Raw genomic sequence first — 21,058 nt, 5'->3', positions numbered from 1 at the left:
ATTTCCACAGTTTTGAAAAAATAAAGATACAGTTTCATCTTTCTAATGTTTTGCCTAACTTAAAAACACTGAAGGGGCCAGGCATGGTAGCTCATACCTGTAATCCCAACACTTTGGGAGGCTAAGTTGGGAGGATCTTTTGAAGCCAGGAGTTTGAGACCAGCCTGAGCAACAAAGCAAGAACCCATCTCTACAAAAAACAAAAAAATTAGCCGGGTATGGTGCCATGCACCTGTGTTCTTAGCTACTTGGAAGCTGAGGTGGAAGAATCACTGGAGTCCCGGAGTTTGAGACTATAGTGAGCTGTGATCTCTAGTAAGCCATGATTGCACCACTGCACTCCAGCCTGGGCAACAGAGTAAGACTGTTTCAAACAAAACAAAACAAAACAAACAAAAACCAAAAAAACACTGAGGCTGTCTCCTAAGCTTGTATTATATTAAACCAGAAATCAATAAAGTGACCATAGGTCCCACGCCACCTCAGATAGTCATAGTTTATGCCTATTGTAATTCTTAATAGTGTCCCTTTCAGCCTCAAAAAAATATAGTCACCCTCGGTATGAGAGACAAAGTTGAAGTTGACAGGAATCATGGAAAAATAAGCAGAGGAAAGGAAGACAGTAATGGGAGACTCTTTTAAGTGGTGGAACAAGCTCTAATCTCCTTATTTTCTTGAAGCTTATGCAGTTATAACTGAGGGCTTCTCTACTGTAAATTACAATAGTTACAACATGAACCTTGCATTCCAGAATTTCAAATGTGAATTTAAAAAATTTTGCAATCTATAGCATGAAATTTAAGGTATAAAGCAGAAGAGTATAATAACAGGGGTATTAGTACATTACTAGTAAATTTTATGACCTTAATGGCAAGATTCTTAAAATTTGGGGGCTTTGGGCTTTGATTTCATCTGTAAAAATAGGGTGTGTTAAGTTAGATGATTCCAAAATTCTTTCCAGCTCTAAAATCATGAATTCTTATGTAAACCCTTTGAGGTATAAATGTATGCTAGCAATCTGAGATGGGAAAAAAAAAGCAAACTTATTTTTTTTTCTCTTTTCTCTCCTATCTTGAAAGTGTGGTTTTGTCTGACAAGAGGCCTATAATGATACCTGTTTTAATGAGAATTCCTTTGAACTCTTAGGATAGTTGTTTTGGCTTTTGTACTGTTAGTCAATTTTTATTAATATTTTTTAAGAAATTATATGTTGATTTTAGATCTTAGTCATTACAAAACTGTTGGCACATACCTATTTTAAGTACATTAATGGAGAGAAATGCTGATACGTATTGATAGTGGGATTGTGGTAGGAAATTTCGTTGAAGTTTATTGTTAGAGATTTTTCTCAAAAATTAAGAAAATTGAACCTATAAGCTGAACTGTTTTTGAATTATTTGAATTAGAGTCTCTACTACTTCTCTCTGCTTTTTTAGGAAATGTGAGTTCTCCTCCCAGATCTTCTGATTTAGTCAAATTAGCCCAAGAGTGCTGTTACCATAATAACAGGGGCATTGCAGCTCATGGAGTTAGAGTCCTAACTAATATAACTGTTTCTTGTCAAGAAAAAGGTAAGTTTGATCAGGATTGATATTATATATAAACTTTGGTTTAGACCTTGGACAGAATTCTGTTTGATTTTTTTCAATCCCTTATTTTTAGCCTGTGAGCCTTGACCTACAGATTGACTCCTTTCATAGTGTTCTTAGAGCATGTGTTCTCAAGACTACTTTATCCTTGTGAAAAATAATAAAGAGATTAAGACCTTGGGAGTGGAATTGAAAGGTTTTATGGAGCATTGCCCATTTCCTTCCACTGCTTGCCTTTGCGTATATGGTGCTGGTGGATAGAGATTGCTTAGTACTCTACCCCTTTTGTATAAGGTGGTATGTTCACTTATACAAAAACCTAGAAAATTTACTTAGGTTCTCAAGGGACTTAAATAACAAATAGTTTCACCTAGAGGCAAGTGAATTCGCAGACCAATGTGAATTAAATTTTCACAGAATTTACTCTAGGTATATGTGGCATTAAGCTGACTTGGATAATCGAGGACATGCAAGGAAAATAATGCACATATTTTGTTGTCTACCTAACATCTTTTGACTTGTGTTCAAGAACAAGAAATGCATTTTGGATATTCCATCTGTTTCAGTGCTGATTTTGATCTTTATTAAGGATTACAATCTTAGTGGTTCCTCTTATCCCCCCTAGCCTTCAGCACTGCTTGTTCCAAGTACCTGTTTTTTCTAGCAACCTGACCTTCACTAGCCTTTACTCTGTTTGCTAAGCTCCAACACTCAGGAAACATTTCTTAAAGTTGAATAATTAAGCCTGTTTTACATTGGCATAGCAAAGAGTATTTTCTCCCATGTAACATAGAAAACTGCTTGTTTCAGTGTTGAGAACACACTGAAATATATTAACCTAAAGGTAACTAATTATTCAGAACTTTCTAAAACCTTCAGAGAAATTTTAACCCTATGGTAGTGAAAAAATGTTGTAGTACTGCTATTTCATGAGACATCTAAGAGGTTCATTCTTTATGGTCAGACTTAAAACATTAATAAGGTTATATGGAGTCATTATTTTCTAAAAGTGGTTCAGCTTTCATTAGAAGCTGAAAACTGTTATATCTTAGGTAAAAATGGACCTGCATAATTTATTTCCGATTAGGGAGATTAACACATACTGCATAGTTTGCTGTTCTTAGTATTTTCCTTAGCTAAGCTGGTGATACTATTTCAGTTTTGCTTTATTTATAGCTTTGTGGCTTTAGCTCTTGATTTAATGTGTATATTTTTATAAATACTTCAATAAAGTGGTAGAAATAAAGACTTTTTTTTATTTCTGAAGATAGACTTTACATTCTTGAAGTAATGCCACATGTACTTTTTCAAGGATGGTTAGGTTCATCCATTTAATAATTCCCTGTATCTTAAACTCCTTAATGTTTTTTCTAAGAGAGCATGTGTGTTTGCATATATATGTGTGTGTGTGTGTTTATACACACATCACTTGACCATCATAAAGCTTAGTGTTTTTCTTCTAGATCTTTTGGCACTGGAACAAGATGCTGTCTTTGGCCTGGAATCCCTACTGGTACTTTGTAGTCAAGATGATAGTCCAGGTGCTCAGGCCACTTTAAAGGTGAAAACTTTTATTTTTTAAGTTGTAATAGATATATATGATGGTCTTAGGTAATGGAAAGCAAAGTTAAGCAGATATAGCTCTGGTACTCTTAGAAGTTTTAATCTAAGTGATTATATCTAGCTGATAAAGCCACACTGATTTAATCTAACTGATAAAACCACAAAAAAAACTGATGAAATGACTGCAGCCAAACTCAGAAATGTTCATTAATTTAACATAAGCGTTCATTAATTTCCCAATGGCATAAGCCCTAGTTTATAAGCCAAGGGAAGAATATTTTAAGGAATTTTCACTTTCACTCAGTTACGGAAATCATCTTAGAGATATGTAAGATTTTTAAAATGTGAAATGAGGCCAGGCACTGTAATCCCAGCATTTTGGGGAAGTCAAGGTGGAAGGATTGCATGAGCCTAGGAGTTCAAGATCAGCCTGGGCAGCATACTAAGACCCTATCTCTGGAAAAATTTTTTTAAGTTTAGCTGGACATGATGGGACACACCTATAGTCCTAACTACTCATGAGGCTGAGGTGAGAGGATCACTCAAACCCGAGAGGCTGAGGCTTCAGTGAGCCATTATTGCACCACTGTTCTCTACCCTACATGACAGAATGAGACCCTGTCTCAAAAAAAAAAAAAAAAAATTAAAATGTGAAGTAAGACTACTCTTTTTGGAGTGAAACATGAAATATAATTTGTGATGGTGCAAAATTAATAAGGAAAAGCATAGTTAATAGAAGTAAGAAACTGTTAGATAAACATTGGTACATGTAAGAGCGTTAGCTTGTCTAAGGTATGGTTTCGAGGAAGTCATGGCTCATTTTAGCATGTTAAGGAAAGTAGTGATATGGTCATAGTGATGAACAATAAAGATAGTCATATCATTAAGTGAAAGCTAATAAGAAGTAGAGAAGAGAAGTAGACAACAGGTGTTTGGCAACACATTCTGAGGGGATCCTCAGAATCACCTTGGAACCACAGTACATTTAAAACTTTTTTTAAAAGCAAATCTTTTTTCCAACAATTGTGGGTGTCAATAAAATGCTGGATTCAGCACAGTGGGACATACATAGATGGCCAGGAAAGTTTCCTGTAATAGCAGAGCTTTCCATCTAGAATAGGCTACTGATGTTTATATAGGAGACTATAATACCAAGCAGAACACAATACATTCTCTGATACTTCACAAAAGAAGTGCATTTCTAATGAGAGGTCAGAGTCGGGAATGATTAACTTTAACCAAGGATATTAGGGAAGACTTCAAATAAGTGTCATATGAGTTAAGTTGTGAAAGGTGGAATCGAATTACAGTAATGAGGAAAGATTGTCTGAGCCCAATGACCACTATTATAAAAGACTCGAATGTAAGAATGTACCTGTTGTGGTGGAAGAATGGTGACTAGCCCACTGTGGCTGGATGAAATAATGTGAGATTGGAAAAGTAGTTCAATCATAGAGGATATCAAATAACATGCTATTATGGCTTTGATTCTATAGGTAATGAGGAGATAATATAATTTAAAGTAATGGTAACCTTTGTCATAGTTATTGTTATTTGAATGTCAATTATGTGCCAAACCTCGTTGAAGACTTATATTATACATTTCTTTCAGTCCCTCAATAACCCTATAATGAAATGTGTTTCTCTCTTATACACATCAGAAACTTAAGGCTGAGAGAGATGGAAGTACCTTGTTCAAAGCCACCTAGCTAATAAGCGGCAAGCTGAGCTTCAGCCCTTGCATTTATCAGACTCTAAAGTTTATGTGTGTGCCTAACACCCCACTGATGGCTGCGTGTTTGCATTGTGAAGGATGGATTGAAGGGCCCATCTTTTCAAGAAATTGGAATTAGGAAGAGATTTATGATGTGGTAGAGAGATTGGAAAGGCGCTAACAGTGAATATTGGAGATTTGACAAAAGAATATGTTAGCTATGTAAAAGTGGGAATATTTCTAGGTTTCTAGTTTTTTGACTGGATATTAGTGATGCCTTTAACAAGGCCTTAATAAGAGAAATTCTGTAGCCAAATTGATTTTTAGATTTCAGTTGAGAAATAAGAGAAAATTAGGAATCTCTTTCCCACTTGAGTGTACTTAAGAGTCATCTAAGGCATCTTTTTAAAACTGTGAACCCTCGGTAGCCTCAACACACACACACACATACACACACAGATACACACACACACGTATGTTAATTCATTAGGGGAGGGCCCAGGAATCTATATTTTTATTTTCTTTCTGGGAGATGCTGGCATAGTTTACAAGCCACACTTCAGAAGCAGTTCCTGAAAAGTAATGATAGTACAATGGTGGTGACATTTGGCATATATTTGCCTCTTCAGCATTCTTCCTTATGATTTCCATCTTTCTTAAAAGTATTTTGATAGTCTTAGATTGAAATGAGTGGTTGACGTGCAGTCCTAATTTGTTATTTTAAACGTAGTGCACTTCACAAACCCTAATGTGGGATTCAGTACCTCGTGTTTCTTATGAAGAAAAATGCTATGCCTACAAGAAACCTTGCCCTTGATTTTCCCCAGTAACCTGTAAAAAGCTCTTTTGTTTAAAGCTTCATCTGTATCTTCAAAATGTAACTAGTTAATTTTCTTTTTGGCGTGCAGATTGCTCTAAACTGTATGGTGAAGTTAGCCAAGGGCAGGCCCCATCTTAGCCAGTCAGTAGTTGAGACCTTGTTGACTCAGTTGCACAGTGCTCAAGATGCTGCCCGGATTTTGATGTGCCATTGCCTGGCAGCCATTGCCATGCAACTGCCGGTGCTGGGTGATGGGATGCTTGGTGACCTCATGGAGCTGTACAAGGTGATTGGACGATCAGCCACAGACAAGCAACAAGAACTTCTGGTAAAAAGCCACATTTTGAATCTCCTTTGAATGACTAGGATCTGGTCTAGTGGGAATTACTTTTAAGTTAACATTACTGTTTGACTTTACTTAAAAAACAGAACGAACAATAGGTTAAATTCATTACCTAAGACCAAAGAGTGTGCTGATGTCAAAATAGAATTGGCTGTATGAGCTTTTTACTTTTTTCACTTGTGATTTAGAAAGCCATGTTTTGTTCACCTCTAAAACTGCTTTCTTCCTAAACCCTGTCAAATCAGCTTAGTATAGTCAAAGCCTTCAATCTCATGTTTTTCTTTTATTACAAAGGACAAAATGAAAATGAAACTTTTTTCTTCCTTATACAAAGTAAATAATGAACTAAACCCTATTTTGTACTTCAGAAAATAGAAGTTAAAAATCTAATGACAATAATGACCATAAATTAGCCCAAATTTATGTTTTCCATTCCAGGACCTCTTTAGCTGTTTAGGATTCAGTTTAGGCTTCTGTAGACCCTTGGGGTTAGGAAAGGTACATGCTTAGAAAGAAACAGAAACTGTGGAAGCTATAAGATGTTTAGTTGAAAAGTTCTGCTGACTGAGAGTAGGCTATATTCTAAATAATTGTAAATTAAATGAAAGTTGTAAGGTCGCCATTCCATATTGTGGGAAGAAATATAATGAAATGACTTATTCAAGCCTGTTTTATATTTAATCCTCCAGAGGGAATTGTATAAAAGAGTGACACCATCTCATCATTTACTGCCAGAAAAGGTTACCTTGATGACCAAATGTATGGTTCTTTATATGAATCAGCTTTGAAATATTAAGAGGCAGTTAGCTAAGTTATTTATTATGTAGTGGCATTTTGAACTAATGGTCCTGATATCTTTTTTGTGAGTACTACTTTAAGATAGTCTTAAATTACGAAATGTAATACTCAAAAAAATCTAAGGAATAATACAGTGAAAACTCTTCCATTCATTATCTAGCTTAAGAAAAAGGTATTAACAGTTTAGTTGAAGCCCCCTGTGTACCTTGCTGATAGCATCTTCTCCCTTCTCTTAGGTAACCACTATCCTGAATTTGATATTTATCATTCCCATGCCTGTTATTCTTTTACTACCAAAGTGTATATCCCTAAGTAATATGCAGTATTTTGCATATTTTTAACTTTATGTAAACTTTATCATACTGCTTGTAATCTTTTGCATTTTGCATATTTTTGCCTATTTTCGTTGTCATCTATATTGGTAAGCCTATCTCTAGTTTATCCATTTTACTTATGTATCTCATTGTGTGATTATGTTATATAATTTATTTATCCATATTGTGGATATTGCTTCTACTTATTTGCTATTATAAAGAGTGCCCTGAGTGAATGGAATAAATTACTTAATGACTTCAAAATAAAAAATTAAATAAATGTCAATGGAAAACAAATTTTGTTCTTTTGCAGTGGGCTCTAATTAGTTTTCCTCCCTTTGGGGTAGGTTATCAATGACACTGGATAAAATTAAATGATTTTCTTGGTTTTCTTCTTGCCCAATGTTAGGTGAGTTTGGCTACTGTGATTTTTGTAGCAAGTCAGAAGGCATTATCTGTGGAAAGTAAGGCAGTAATTAAGCAGCAGCTTGAAAGTGTCTCCAACGGATGGACTGTATACCGTATTGCCAGACAGGCTTCCAGAATGGTATGTGTTACCCTTCTGAGTGAACTGGGTTGGCGGAAATGTCAGGTCATGTACCTTCAACTGTATGATTATTAGTCGTAGTCAAAACTAAAAATAAAGTTGAAGTACCTTTTAGTCATGGGTTCTGAAGATGAGGAAGGAAAGGACCTGATTTTTAACTTTTATCATAAAAGAATGGTATATATGTTGTTGGTGTTAGTAATGAGGAAGTTAAAATCTGGGCCCTTTCTGGCTGTAGGTTGTTAGTGCCACTTTCATTTTGCTCTGTATCGTTATAACCAAGGCCACCTACCACCCGCTGTTTCTATCTTCCCTTCTCAGTATACCACATCTTTGTTCCTCTCCCCAACCGTGTCATTCTGAAGTAGAAATGGGAAAGCTTTAGTATGCTGTACTCTTCTCAGCCATATGGAAAGCCTAACAAGTTTTATTAATTTTGTTTGAGAGGAAATAGAAACCTTGGTTAGTACAGAAATCCTGGCCGGGTGGGGTGGCTTATGCATGTAATCCCAATACTTTGAGGGAGGCCAAGGTGGGCGAATCTCTTGAGGTCAGGAGTTTGAGACCAGCCTGGCTGACATAGCAAAAGCCTGGCTCTACTAAAACTAAATTTAAAAAAAAAAAAAATCCTTTGGGGAGAAGTCCAGAGACCAAAGTTTGAGAAAGCATTACTCTAGGTGATTAAAGTGCATGTTCTTAATTTTATGTTGCTTCTCAAATGGGGGAGGAGCACACACTCTTGGCAGGACAGTTCTTTATTTTACTGTTCTGTCCCAAGCATTGCAGGACATTGAGCATCCCTGGCCCCAGGCATTAAGTGCTATTCACATTTCTCCCAACAACTATGCCTTTTCCCCTGGGGTTTCTCTTACCCACTGAATAGTTCATTTAGAATAGCATTAAAAAGTATTTATACTTTCTATATTTTGGGCTAAAGTTCTAGACTTGGTTTATAGTTAATTCCATTTATTTTCTCTTTTGGAACTGTTTTAGTAAAGAATTTCAAGCATTATGTTACATAAAAGCAACTCAGCATATTTTCTCTGAGGAAATATTTAGACAGAGTCTCAGAGAATTATATAATATGAGGAATGATTCTTCAGACATATCCAAGGTTTGGGTTTCTCTTTTAGCTGCTGCATCAACTCTTTCAATGTAAGAACCTCACCATGTGCTCCTTCTATTCTTTTTTCTTTTCTTTTTTTTGTTTTTAGGGTAATCATGACATGGCCAAAGAGCTTTATCAGAGTTTGCTGACTCAGGTGGCCTCAGAACACTTCTACTTCTGGCTAAATAGTTTGAAGGAGTTTTCACATGCAGAACAGTGTCTCACTGGGTTGCAAGAGGAAAATTATAGTTCAGCACTTTCTTGCATTGCTGAATCTTTAAAATTCTATCACAAAGGGATTGCTTCCTTAACAGTAAGTCCTCTTAATTCACCTTTGGTGATGATGACTTGTGTGAGAGTTCTCTCCTTTCTCTTTTTGGATGGGCCTATTTCAACTAACTTGAGAAACCTGCTGATACGTATTTGACTATAAGAAGTAGGTCATGAAAATAAACCCTTAACCTTTTCCCCTTTTTAACATTCTTAGATTGATAGAAGTTTATCATTTTCTTGTTATAAAGAATTGGGTACCACTTTTTAACATAACAATGTGAAGAGGATTGCTGAATCCATGCAGAATGGGTAAGTGGTGTGGAGATAGGATCCTCCCTCTACAGACTCTTACTAGTAAGATTCTAGCCTGCATGCATCAGTACCACCATCAAACATAAACCCCTCACCTCATCTCATACCTGGCAACTACTGACTAAGTAACTAGAGTTTCTTGTTTTACAGATAAAGAGAAATTATCAAAGATTCTAGTGTCCTACTTTGTACCACTCTGTGATATCCTCCTACTCCACATTAACCATTAGCTAGATACAATTTCTGTTATCTCTGCCAAGAAAATGAAAGGGTTGCAAAGAGATCCTTATGCTTCCTTGAAATTAAATTCCTAAGTAGGAACCTATTCCCTAAAATCAGCATTTTTTGTATTAATGCAAGGGCTTTTTCCCTTTAAAAGTAAAGCAGTTATATAATCAACATTAAACATTTTTAAAATACTGTCACATGACTTTTAAAATTGTATATGTTGAGATGGGACCATAAAACTTTTGGTACCTGTTTACGTACATTTATAACATCTCTAAAATATTTTGAATGGTGGGCTATTTCAAAAGAAATGTTTCAAAGTAGAAAAAGCAGGTGTCACTAAAGAGAATATTCAGACTACTGTGAGGCACATATATTTTGAAGTATTTTATATTTTTTTTTTTACTAGGATTGATTGATGACTGTTTAAAAAAGGAGTATAGGCTCCTCTCCGTTTAAAGGGTAGCATTAACTACTTTGGTTCTTTGATTATTCTGGGAAGAGATTGTTGTTTCCTATATTAGGCTAATGAATGCCTCAGAAAATTAAAAGTATAATTATTGATTCAGATCAATAGAACGATTTCATTTTCTAGTTTATGTGGAGCAGAAAATTGTTAATTATTTAGTACCATAAGTGGTAAGAACTTTGGACAGACAGGCTCACAAAACAGTGAGGCAGATGGAATTAATTTTATGAAAAATTATTTTGAATATATTTTGAATATTTAATACTCGGTTAATGATTTTTATGGTATGTGTTGTATTTAACGAGGGTTGACAATAATTAAGTATTGAATTCTGACACAGGAAGAAAGCACTTGACTCACAGAGAGGAGACCTTATCTTAGTCTTGGTTCTGCCATTAACACAGTGTGACTTTGGGTAGGTCATTGGGCCTCAGATACTCTCCTTTTGAAATGGAGTTATTTTATTCAACAGATCATAAACACTTGCTATGTGTCAAACACTGTGCTTTTAGGATTAAGAAAAACAGGAAATAATTCTTCACTTGAGTGTAGACTATAGGGGAAGGCAGTATGATCCTCAGAGTTGTTGGAAACTTCCCACAACTCTGATTGTATTATATACTCTCAGGGATTTTTTGAGGACTTTTTTTATGTTTATATTTTTAACCTGTTCATTTGGTAAGTGTGGATTTGACAGTTGCTTTCTGTCTTTTTAACTGAGTAAATATGAGCATGTACTGCCCCTTTTAACTTACTGATGTGAATGATCCATACCTGAGATCGTACAGCTTTGAGAATCATGCTTTTTATCTGCTTCAGCCACACTAAACAGGAGAAGTTCAAAATTCTTTGTTTATGGAGACCCAATAGCAAAGTTAGGTGTTTAATTTCTCAATACAATGATTAATGATAGAGTTGTCTTTTTTCTTAGGAATAAAAATTCTAAAAAGTGTTTATATTAGCTTTCTGTGCTGTGTAACGAATTACTACAAGGTTAGTGGCTTAAAACAATACCTATTTATTATTTCACAGTTTCTGTGGGTCAGAAGTCCAGGCATAGGCCAGGCGTGGGGGCTTATGCCTGTAATCCCAGTATTTTGAGCCCAGGAGTTTGAGACCAGCCTGGGCAATGTTGGAAAACCCCATCTCTACAAAAAAATTTAAAATTTAGTCGGGTGTGGTGGCATGTGCCTGTGGTCCCAGCTACTCAGGAGGCTGAGGTGGGAGAATCACCTGAGCCTGGGAGGAGGAGGTTACAGTGAGCTGAGATTGTGTCATTGCATTCCAGCCTGAGACTCTTGTCTCAAAAAGAAAAAAAAAAGTAGTAGTAGTAGTAGCAGTAGTAGTAGTCCAGGCATGGCTTAGCTGGGTCCTCTGCTCATGGTATCACAAAACTGCAATCAAGGTGTCTGTGAGGGCCAGTCTCAGATATCTGAGGCTCAAGGAGGCTCAGGGTCCTGTTCTAAGATCATGAATTTGTTGCAGAATTTATTTCCTTGCACCTGAAGAACTTGTGGAACCTGGTTCTTCCAAACCAGCAAGAGAATCTCTCACCCTCTTTTAATGGCCTCAACTGATTAGATCCGATTCACTCCGAATGATCTCCCTTTCTACTAATCTAAAGTCAGTTCGTTAGGGACCTAAACTATATCCTCAAAATCTCATCACTTTTGCCATATTCCATTAGTTAGAAGCAAGTTTTGGGTGCTATCTACCTTCAAAAGAAGATGTTGTAGGTTTAGTATTCCTTAATGTAAAATGCTTGGAACCAGGAGTGTTTTATATTTTGAGGTTTCTTTGGATTTTGGAATATTTTCATTATGCCAGTTGAGCCTCCCTAATTCAAAATTTGAAATGCTCCGATGAACATTTCCTTTGAACATTGTGTCAATTTCAGATTCTGGAGCATTTCAGAATTTGGATCATTTCAGATTTTAGGTTTTTAAACTAGTGATATTCAGCCTGCCCAAGGTGTGGATACCAGGGAACTTGAATCAGAGGAACCAGCTTAGCATTCTACCTATAATAGTTTTTTTTTTTAATCATTTAATTTTTGTTATTAAATATTGAATAGGCATAATATCTACATATGTATTATGTAGGGCATAAAAAAACACAACAAATATCCAAACATCCAGTTAGAAAATAGAACATTACCATTGCCTTTAAAATTATTATATGCTTGTGAATATCACCCTGGATAACATAGCAAGATGCTCTTTCCAAAAAAAAAAAAAGTAAAATTCTTATGTGTGCCTCCACATTTGTACACTGTTTCCTTCCCACAAAGGTAACAGTACTTTGAATCTTGTGTTTACTGTTCCATTGCCTTTCTTTATAATTTTTTCTTTTTCTTTTCTTTCTTTTTTTTTTTTTTTTTGAGACTGAGTTTCACTCTTGTCACCAGGCTGGAGTGCAGTGGCATGATCTCAGCTCACTGCAACCTCCACCTCCCAGGTTCAAGTGATTCTCCTGCCTCACCCTCCCAAGTAGCTGGGATTACAGGCACTCTCCATCCCTGGCTAATTTTTGTATTTTTAGTAGAGACAGGGTTTCACCATATTTGCCAGACTGGTCTCGAACTCCTGACCTAAGGTGATCCACCCACCTTGGCCTCCCAAAGTGCTGGCATTACAGGCGTGAGCCCAATGCCCAGCCCTTTCTTTATAATTTCAACATGCTTGTGCAACTGAAGCCCTAAATGAAAGAAAAAGGGACAGAAGCAATATCTAAAGAAGTAACGGTCAGGTACAGTGGTTCATGCCTGTAAATCCCAGCACTTTGGGAGGCTGGCTTGAGGCCAGGAGTTTAAGACCAGCCTGGGCAACAAAGCGAGACCCCCATCTCTACCAAAAATAAAATTAAAACATGTTTTCTCCTGTCCTATGTTCTAGTTCATTAATATTTTCACTGTTTAATCTGCTGTTAAACCCATTAATTAAACATTGGTTATTTTATATTTTCCACTTTTCAACTAGGCTTCTCCATCTTGTCATTTAATTTTTTAACATATTAATCATAGTTATTTTAAAGTTCATATCTGATATCTCTGCTATCTAGATCTATTGTTGTTTGTGTTTTTTACTTTTTTTCCCCTCTTGGTTTGGGGAGTTTTGTCATTTTTGTATGCTTGGTTATTATATTTTTTCCCTACATGCCAGCACTGTCTTTCCAGCTCTGTCGCCCAGGCTGGAGTGCAGTGGTGCAATCTCGGCTCACTGCAACCCCCGCCTCCCGGGTTCAAGCAATTCTCCTGCCTCAGCCTCCTGAGTAGCTGGGATTACAGGTGTATGCCACCACGCCCAGCTAATTTTTTTGTATTTTTGGTAGACGGGGTTTCACCATGTTGGCCAGGCTGGTTTCGAACTCTTGATCTCGTAATCTGCCCGCCTCAGCCTCCCAAAATGCTGGGATTACAGGTGTGAGCCACCGCTCCCAGCCACTTGGTTATTTTTTATAGAATTTTGGACAGTGTATTTGAAAAATGATAGGTATTACATTATAAGAGCCTTAAATTATTTTTCCTTTCTTTTGACAGGCGCTTAGGGTAAGGGTAGATCACCTTAATTCAGCCAAAGATTGAACTGATTCAAAGCTAGGCTTCAGTCCTTGTGAGGGTCAGCATATTTTTGGGTTCTCCTGATTCCTAGGGTATAGTTCTTTGAGGTTACAGCAGAAAGCCTGAATGAAGTATTTTCCACAGTCCTTTCTAGTTTTATGAGACCTCTGAAAGCTCTGCTCAGCTTTTCAGTAGCAGTTTTCAAATTAGCGTATTCAGGGCTACCTTTTTGGGTTTTCCTTCTCTTCATGATTTTGGTTCCACAGGTCCTTATAACCTTAGTAGTTCTTCAGTGCTTTCACATAGATACTTTAAATATTTTGTTCTATTTTCCCAGTTGGTCTTAGTAGGAGGGCTGGTTTAATCTAGTTTCTCCTAGCTTTAGGCTTGGCTTATTCTTTTAAAAACTGACCTTATGCTAAGTAAAATAAGCCAGTCACAGAAGACATATACTGTATGGTTCCACTTATATGATATCTAAAGTGGTCAAATTCTTAGAAACAGAGAGTAGAATAGTGGTTGCCAGGGGCTTGAGGCAAGGGAAAAGGGGGAGTTTGTTGTTTAATGAGTATAAAGTTTCAGTTCTACTAGATGAAAAAAGTTCTGGAGACCTCTTTCACAATAATATGAGCTTATCAGGTAGCTTTTTTCCAGCTATATTGGTTTCTTTAGCTAGCTCTGTTTAGAAAACAGTATATGTAATACAAATCAGAAATTCAGTGAAATAGTATTAATTATATGCCTGTTTAACACACATTTAACTCTATATGTTTCACAAAAAAAAAAAAAAAAAAGACTATTTGGATAGTGGAGACAATTCTGCCAGCCATTCTTCTCAATTAGCTTATACCCCAGAATGAGCATTAGAAAACAATTCCGAGTTTGTTGTTCCTTCATCTGGCTATGTTGAAATAACTGGAAATAACTCATTTCTGAGGAATTTTCAGGGGTAATTTTGATTATACACAATGTTTGCTTTATCTCCTGATGTTAGAACCCAACCTCTGTTTAAGCTTTAGCCCCAGTGGAAAGAAAAGGAAATGAGATCCCTTTATTTCTCATTGGCATTATTCATACTTCTATAATCCAAATCTTATTTCTTATACATCTCCTATTGTTATTAGATGATATTACCCTTTAAATAAAAGTCTTTGACTTTTATTACAAATCCATCTCTTCTTTTTGAACACAAGTACTGTATGTAACACTGCTTTCCTTCAGTATAACATGGTCTAGGATGGCACGATCACCTTCAAGGTTATCATCAATCAAATATTTATTGTTAGAGATAAATCCAGAGTAGCAGCAGATCTCCTTTACTACAACATCTTTCTTCTCTTTCAGTTTTATAATGTTAGAACAGTATTGCCAGTATTTTTTGTCAGTTAAGATGGTTGGTAGTATTTATATAACTGTATCACATACACTTACTTGTACCCCTGTCCCTTTTAAAGTTGCTGAGAAACATAAATTTAAAATAACAAGTAGCAGTGTAAGAGGCAGAGGAGGTGGGGGGATTTATCTTCCTATAACAGCAAATCAGATCTCATCTAAGAAATTAAAAACAATTTAAGTAGTCTCTTTAATGTCCTAATCTGTGCTGTTTCATGATTACAACAAAATAATTCTGAAGGTCGAAAACCACAGAATTAAATATGTTGAGTATAGTTATTACTTCTACCTTATATAAAATGTTTCATCAAGGGCCTTTGCAGTTTGAGAGGAATACTAGAGCAAGCATACATTCTTAAAAAGGATACGCTTTTACACTGTTGGTGGGACTGTAAACTAGTTCAACCATTGTGGAAGACAGTGTGGCGATCCCTCAAGGATCCAGAACTAGAAATACCATTTGACCCAGCCATCCCATTACTGGGTATATACCCAAAGGATTATAAATCATGCTGCTATAAAGACACATGCACATGTATGTTTATTGCGGCACTCTTCACAATAGCAAAGACTTGGAATGCACCCAAATGTCCATCAATGTTAAACTGGATTAAGAAAGTGTGGCACATATATACTATGGAATACTATGAAGCCATAAAAAAGGATGAGTTCATGCCCTTTGTAGGGACATGGATGAAGCTGGAAACCATCATTCTGAGCAAACTATCACAAGGACAGAAAACCAGACACCCCATGTTCTCACTCATAGGGGGGAATTGAACAATGAGATCACTTGGACACAGGTTGGGGAACATCATACACCAGGGCCTGTCATGGGGTGGGGAGAGTGGAGAGGGATAGCATTAGGAGATGTACCTAATGTAAATGACGAGTTAATGGGTGCAGTACACCAACATGGCACATGTATACATATGTAACAAACCTGCACGTTGTGCACATGTACCCTAAAACTTAAAGTATAATTTAAAAAAATATATACGGAGAGTGGTTTACTAATTTGTAGAGTAAAATCTGAATGCTACCAAATAATAAAACAGATCATTTGACACTTAATAGTAGAGACGGCTATGCTAAGGTCAGTATGAGATAAAATTGGCTGGATAATGTTGTAACTGACTGCTAGAACCCCAAAATCATGTCTGGCTCTTTTGCTGAAAGACTAATGTGAGATAGTATCTAAGAAACAGCATCAGTGTGTTTTAAGTGGGTCATGTCATAGAGGAAGATTTTCACTATGCCTCCGTTTATTGTTAAATTAGCACATTTTTAATATGTGCCTTTTGTTAAAACTACATAGTGCTAGGATCTCCACTAGGACAGTTGCCAAATAGTTAAAGGTTTTCTTAGTTCTGTGTCCACCCTGGCTTGCCTTACCATTTACCTTTTCTACCTAGCTAGTGCTACCCAAGACTTACCCCTGACACCCGTCCATCTTCATTGAAACTTATTTATGCTTACCTCTTCTTCCTTGGTGTCCTCTCTGTGCTTTCTGAAGTCTCTACTCAGAAATTATTTTTAAAATTAATCTGGGCTACAGGAGTTTGAGGCCAGCCCGAGCAACATAGTGAGACCCCATCTCTAAAAAAAAATTAGCTGGGCACAGCCGGGCGCAGTGGCTCTCACCTGTAATACCAGCACTTTGGTAGGCTGCAGCGAGCAGATCACGAGGTCAGGAGATCAAGACCATCTTGGCTAACATGGTGAAACCCTGTCTCTACTAAAAATACAAAAAATTAGCCGGGCGTGGTGGCACGCACCTGTAGTCCCAGCTACTCGGGAGGCTGAGGCAGGAGAATTGCTTGAACCCGGAAAATGGAGGTTGCAGTTAGCTGAGATTGTGCCATTACACTCCAGCTTGGGCAACAAGAGCGAAACTCCGACTCAAAAAAAAAAAAAAAAAAAAAAATTAGCCGGGCATGGTGGTGCACACCCTTAGTCCCAGCTACTCGGGAAACTCTGGTGGGAGGATCATTTGAGCCCAGGAAGTTGAGGCTGCAGTGAGAATGATTGTGCCACTGCACTCCAGCCTGGGTGATAGAATGATTCCCTGTCTCAAAAAATAAAAAAATAGGCCGGGCGCGGTGGCGCAAGCCTGTAATCCCAGCACTTTGGGAGGCCGAGGCGGGTGGATCACGAGGTCAGGAGATCGAGACTATCCTGGCTAACATGGTGAAACCCCGTTTCTACTAAAAATACAAAAAACTAGCCGGGCGTGGTGGCGGGCGCCTGTAGTCTCAGCTACTTGGGAGGCTGAGGCGGGAGAATGGCGTGAACCCGGGAGGCGGAGCTTGCAGTGAGCCGAGATCACGCCACTGCACTCCAGCCTGGGAGACACAGCGAGACTCCGTCTCAAAAAAAAAAATAAATAAATAAAAAATAAAAAAATAATAAAGAAAAAGAAAAATTTGGGCTACTGTGGAAGCAGGTAACTTTGAGGCAATGTTCATTTTTTAAAAACAGTGACTGTCTAGAAACATATTTCTCCTGCCCTTATCTTTCTTTTTCTTTCTTGCCCCCAACTTTTCAAGGTTCCAGTGATGGGAATTTCAGATTAGGAAGGTAGCAAGGTAATAGGGGATTTGGGGGATGGTACTGTCCTTGAAGCATCCCTTATGTGATTTTCTTTCTTTCTTTTCTTTCTTTCTTTTCTTTTCTCTTTTCTTTTCTTTTCTTTTCTTTTCTTTTCTTTTCTTTTCTTTTCTTTTCTTTTCTTTTCTTTTCTTTCGACAGAGTCTTGCTCTGTAGCCCAGGCTGGAATGCAGTGGCGCGATCTCAGCTTACTGCAACTCCGCCTCCTGGGTTCACGCCATTGTCCTGCCTCAGCCTCCCAAGTAGCTGGGACTACAGGCGCCCGCCACAATGCCTGGCTAATTTTTTTGTATTTTTGGTAGAGACAGGGTTTCACTGTGTTAGCCAGGATGGTCTCGATCTCCTGACCTCGAGATCCACCTGCCTCAGCCTCCCGAAGTGCTAGGATTACAGGCGTGAGCCACTGCTCCCAGCCGTGATTATCTTCTTGATGATGTTCTTGACAACCCACATATTATGGGATCTTCATGAATGTAGGCAGTAAGGAACCTTTGAATAGTGATTGTACATACAGTTTTTCAGAGCTGGTGTTTAGTAACAATGTTTTTCATTCTAATATTACATTATTCTTTTTATCATTTAGGTCTTTATCCATGAGTGTTTTTAGAGAACTACTGCCCTTGACTACAAACTGATAAATACTTGGTACTGCCCCCCATCTCACTGTTATGTTTACTTTGTCTTAAATATCTTTTTTTTTTTTCCAGGCAGCTAGTACACCACTGAATCCTTTAAGTTTTCAATGTGAATTTGTAAAACTCAGGATTGACCTTCTACAAGCCTTCTCTCAACTTATCTGTACTTGTAATAGCCTGAAGACAAGCCCTCCACCTGCAATTGCCACAACAATTGCCATGACCTTAGGAAATGACCTTCAGAGGTGTGGTCGCATCTCCAATCAGGCATGTCTTAACTTTCAGTGCATTTTTTATTTACACTTTAGAGGTTTTTGAAGTTATAAGATGAAAAGTTGTGAAATTTAAAATCAGTGGTTTGACTCAGACATTATCATAAATGTTTATTAACTCAACTGTCTAGCTGAAAATAGGCTGATGTGTTATTAGAATGATAAAGTGATTGATGGTACCTCAATGGGTGCTACATATTTATATAAAGAGAAAGGACATAGATTTTTTTTAAAAAAACTTGAGAATGTTTATAACTAAATCATTTTAGTGGAACTTGAAGAAGCTAAAATACAAATGTTTTTGTTTCTATATGTCATATATAATAATCTTGTGAACATGTATAATTTCATTGAAAATGAATGGAATGACAGTGAAAAGACTGCAGTATTTTTTTGAGTTATTGTTTGAAGATGCTTTTTTATGTTTTGATTTTTGTGTTGTTTATACGATAATGAAAGCATGTTTATTTGTCATAATTGATTTTTTTATAGATGAAACAGTCCATGGAAGAATTTCGAAGCCTTGCTTCTCGATATGGGGATCTTTACCAGGCATCTTTTGATGCTGACTCAGCAACTTTAAGGAATGTTGAACTGTATCCCAAGCTTGCCCTAGTATTTCTTCTTCTTTTTGGAAGTATTCTTTTCAATATAGACTACCTCAGATAATGCTTATCTACAAAATACATGTTAGATAACCCTACAAATTTATTATATAGTTTCCCCTTTAAAATATATAAGCAGAATAATCTTACTTTTTAACTTTACCCAGGTGATTTTAACAAAAAGTGGTGATTCAAAGGTGTCTTTTTTTTATATCCAGAAAGAGCATCCAAAGCAACATCCAAAGCCAGTGTTGCTTACCTGTGCTCACTTGAGCTACAACAGACAGCACAACACATTTTCCCACCAAAGAACTTGTGTTTCACCTCACCTTTCTTTGTGGCTAACAGTCCTAGTTTTTATCACCTTTATTAATGATCTTTTCAGTAGCATTAGTTGTCACTTTTGTTTTTGTTTTTTTTGAGATGGAGTCTCACTGTGTTGCCCAGGCTGGAGTGCAGTGGCATGATCTTGGCTCACTGCAACCTCTGCCTCCTGGGTTCAAGCGATTCTCCTGCCTCAGCCTCCCAAGTAGCTGGGATTACAGGCACGTGCCACCACAACCTGGCTAATTTTTCTATTTTTAGTAGAGACAGGGTTTCACCATGTTGGCCAGGCTCGTCTCAAACTCCTAGGCTCAAGTGATCCACCTAAAAGTGCTGGCATTATAGGCGTGAGGCACCGTGCCCAGCCTAGTCGTCACTTTTAAACCCTTCCTAAGTTCTCCATATTTTCTTAATAGCAACTTCACTTTTGAAAGGAAGGAATAGAAATTCTTTTTTTAAGTTGTAGTACTTACCAATCAGTAGTTCTTGGCATTTAGTTTACTGATTGAAACCCAGTGAATGCTGTGGGCCCTCTGTCCTGCAAAATGCATATATGCAGAGACACCCAAAATGTGCATATAAGTTTGGGGGGTGTTGCTAGACCTCTTGAGCCCTAGATTAGGAACCTCTGGGATAAAGGCTCCTTAGACTACTGTGTGTTGTTTTTGTTTTTATTTTTTTAACTTGTATCAGTGAAACATTTGCTTGTCTCACACTCTTATGAAAAACCCCTATATCTAAGACAGATAAAAACAGAGTTGCTGTAATTGAATCACGGGGTCTATCACTTGATTTCCCCTTCCCACAGTAGTAGCCTCCGAAGTACCCTTGGAACAGAGTCTGAGGATCGCTATTATAGACAATGTATATCCCTTAAAAAGAAAAGGTAGAGCCCTAGACCATTCGAGTTGATAACATTATGATTACTTTCACTAGGCAATCAAATCTTGACCCGTTTAGTATTCAGGTAATATAAACCTATAGTGGGTTTCTTCTCTATTTTCATATGTAACCTTAACATCAATCCAGACAGCAGCAGAGCTGTTTACTGATATCTCATGCAATAGAAGCCCTGATTTTGGATCCAGAATCAGCAAGGTAATTCTAATATTAATAATAGTTGAAGTTACAGAACGCTTTCTATACATTGTCTTACCTAATCATCAGAATCATCAGAAGAGTATTTTGGAACAAGTATTATGGAAGTAAAAACAAAGAGGAAGAGTTCTTCCAGCATTTTCTCCGAGTTACATAACTAGTGACAAAACATAGATTTTCTGACTCTGTTATCTATTTGCCTCCTGCCTCCTGTTTTCAATAAGTTAACATGGAAAGATAACTGGGAAGAAATTCTTTGAATATGAACAGTTTCTTCTCGTATATTATAATTAAACTATGAAAAATTGAGTTAATGATACAATTAAACTTGAACTTGAGATTTTTTTCCTTTGGCTTCTTAAACCAAAATATCCCTGATTTTGCTCTTTTAAATTTTTCCCTTCCCCCAGTAACTAATTAATTATTCAAAATAGTTGTTTTCATTAAAGAATGATTCCTTTTTCTTCCCATTATAGTATTCTCTT

At 37.0% G+C, this 21,058-nt stretch overlaps 1 protein-coding gene across 5 annotated transcripts in view; it reads left to right on the top strand.

Annotated features, from left to right (window-relative positions):
• Positions 1-21,058, top strand: part of INTS7 (integrator complex subunit 7) — a 94,748-nt gene that overhangs the window by 48,288 nt on the left and 25,402 nt on the right. For 3 of the 5 annotated variants that reach the window (XM_005540768.5, XM_005540766.5, XM_074035943.1), the window contains 8 exons: positions 1,437-1,571; positions 3,053-3,150; positions 5,775-6,014; positions 7,551-7,688; positions 8,903-9,109; positions 18,347-18,541; positions 19,039-19,142; positions 20,505-20,573. In XM_005540768.5, the coding sequence (XP_005540825.1) occupies positions 1,437-1,571; positions 3,053-3,150; positions 5,775-6,014; positions 7,551-7,688; positions 8,903-9,109; positions 18,347-18,541; positions 19,039-19,142; positions 20,505-20,573 (1,186 nt within the window). The remainder of the gene's footprint in view (positions 1-1,436; positions 1,572-3,052; positions 3,151-5,774; positions 6,015-7,550; positions 7,689-8,902; positions 9,110-18,346; positions 18,542-19,038; positions 19,143-20,504; positions 20,574-21,058) is intronic. The other 2 variants (XM_074035940.1, XM_065541388.2) reach the window with 1 other exon arrangement.

The sequence above is a fragment of the Macaca fascicularis genome, chromosome 1, assembly GCF_037993035.2.
Source record: "Macaca fascicularis isolate 582-1 chromosome 1, T2T-MFA8v1.1".
Lineage (NCBI taxonomy): Eukaryota > Metazoa > Chordata > Mammalia > Primates > Cercopithecidae > Macaca > Macaca fascicularis.
This window is presented reverse-complemented; position numbering and strand designations above follow the sequence as displayed.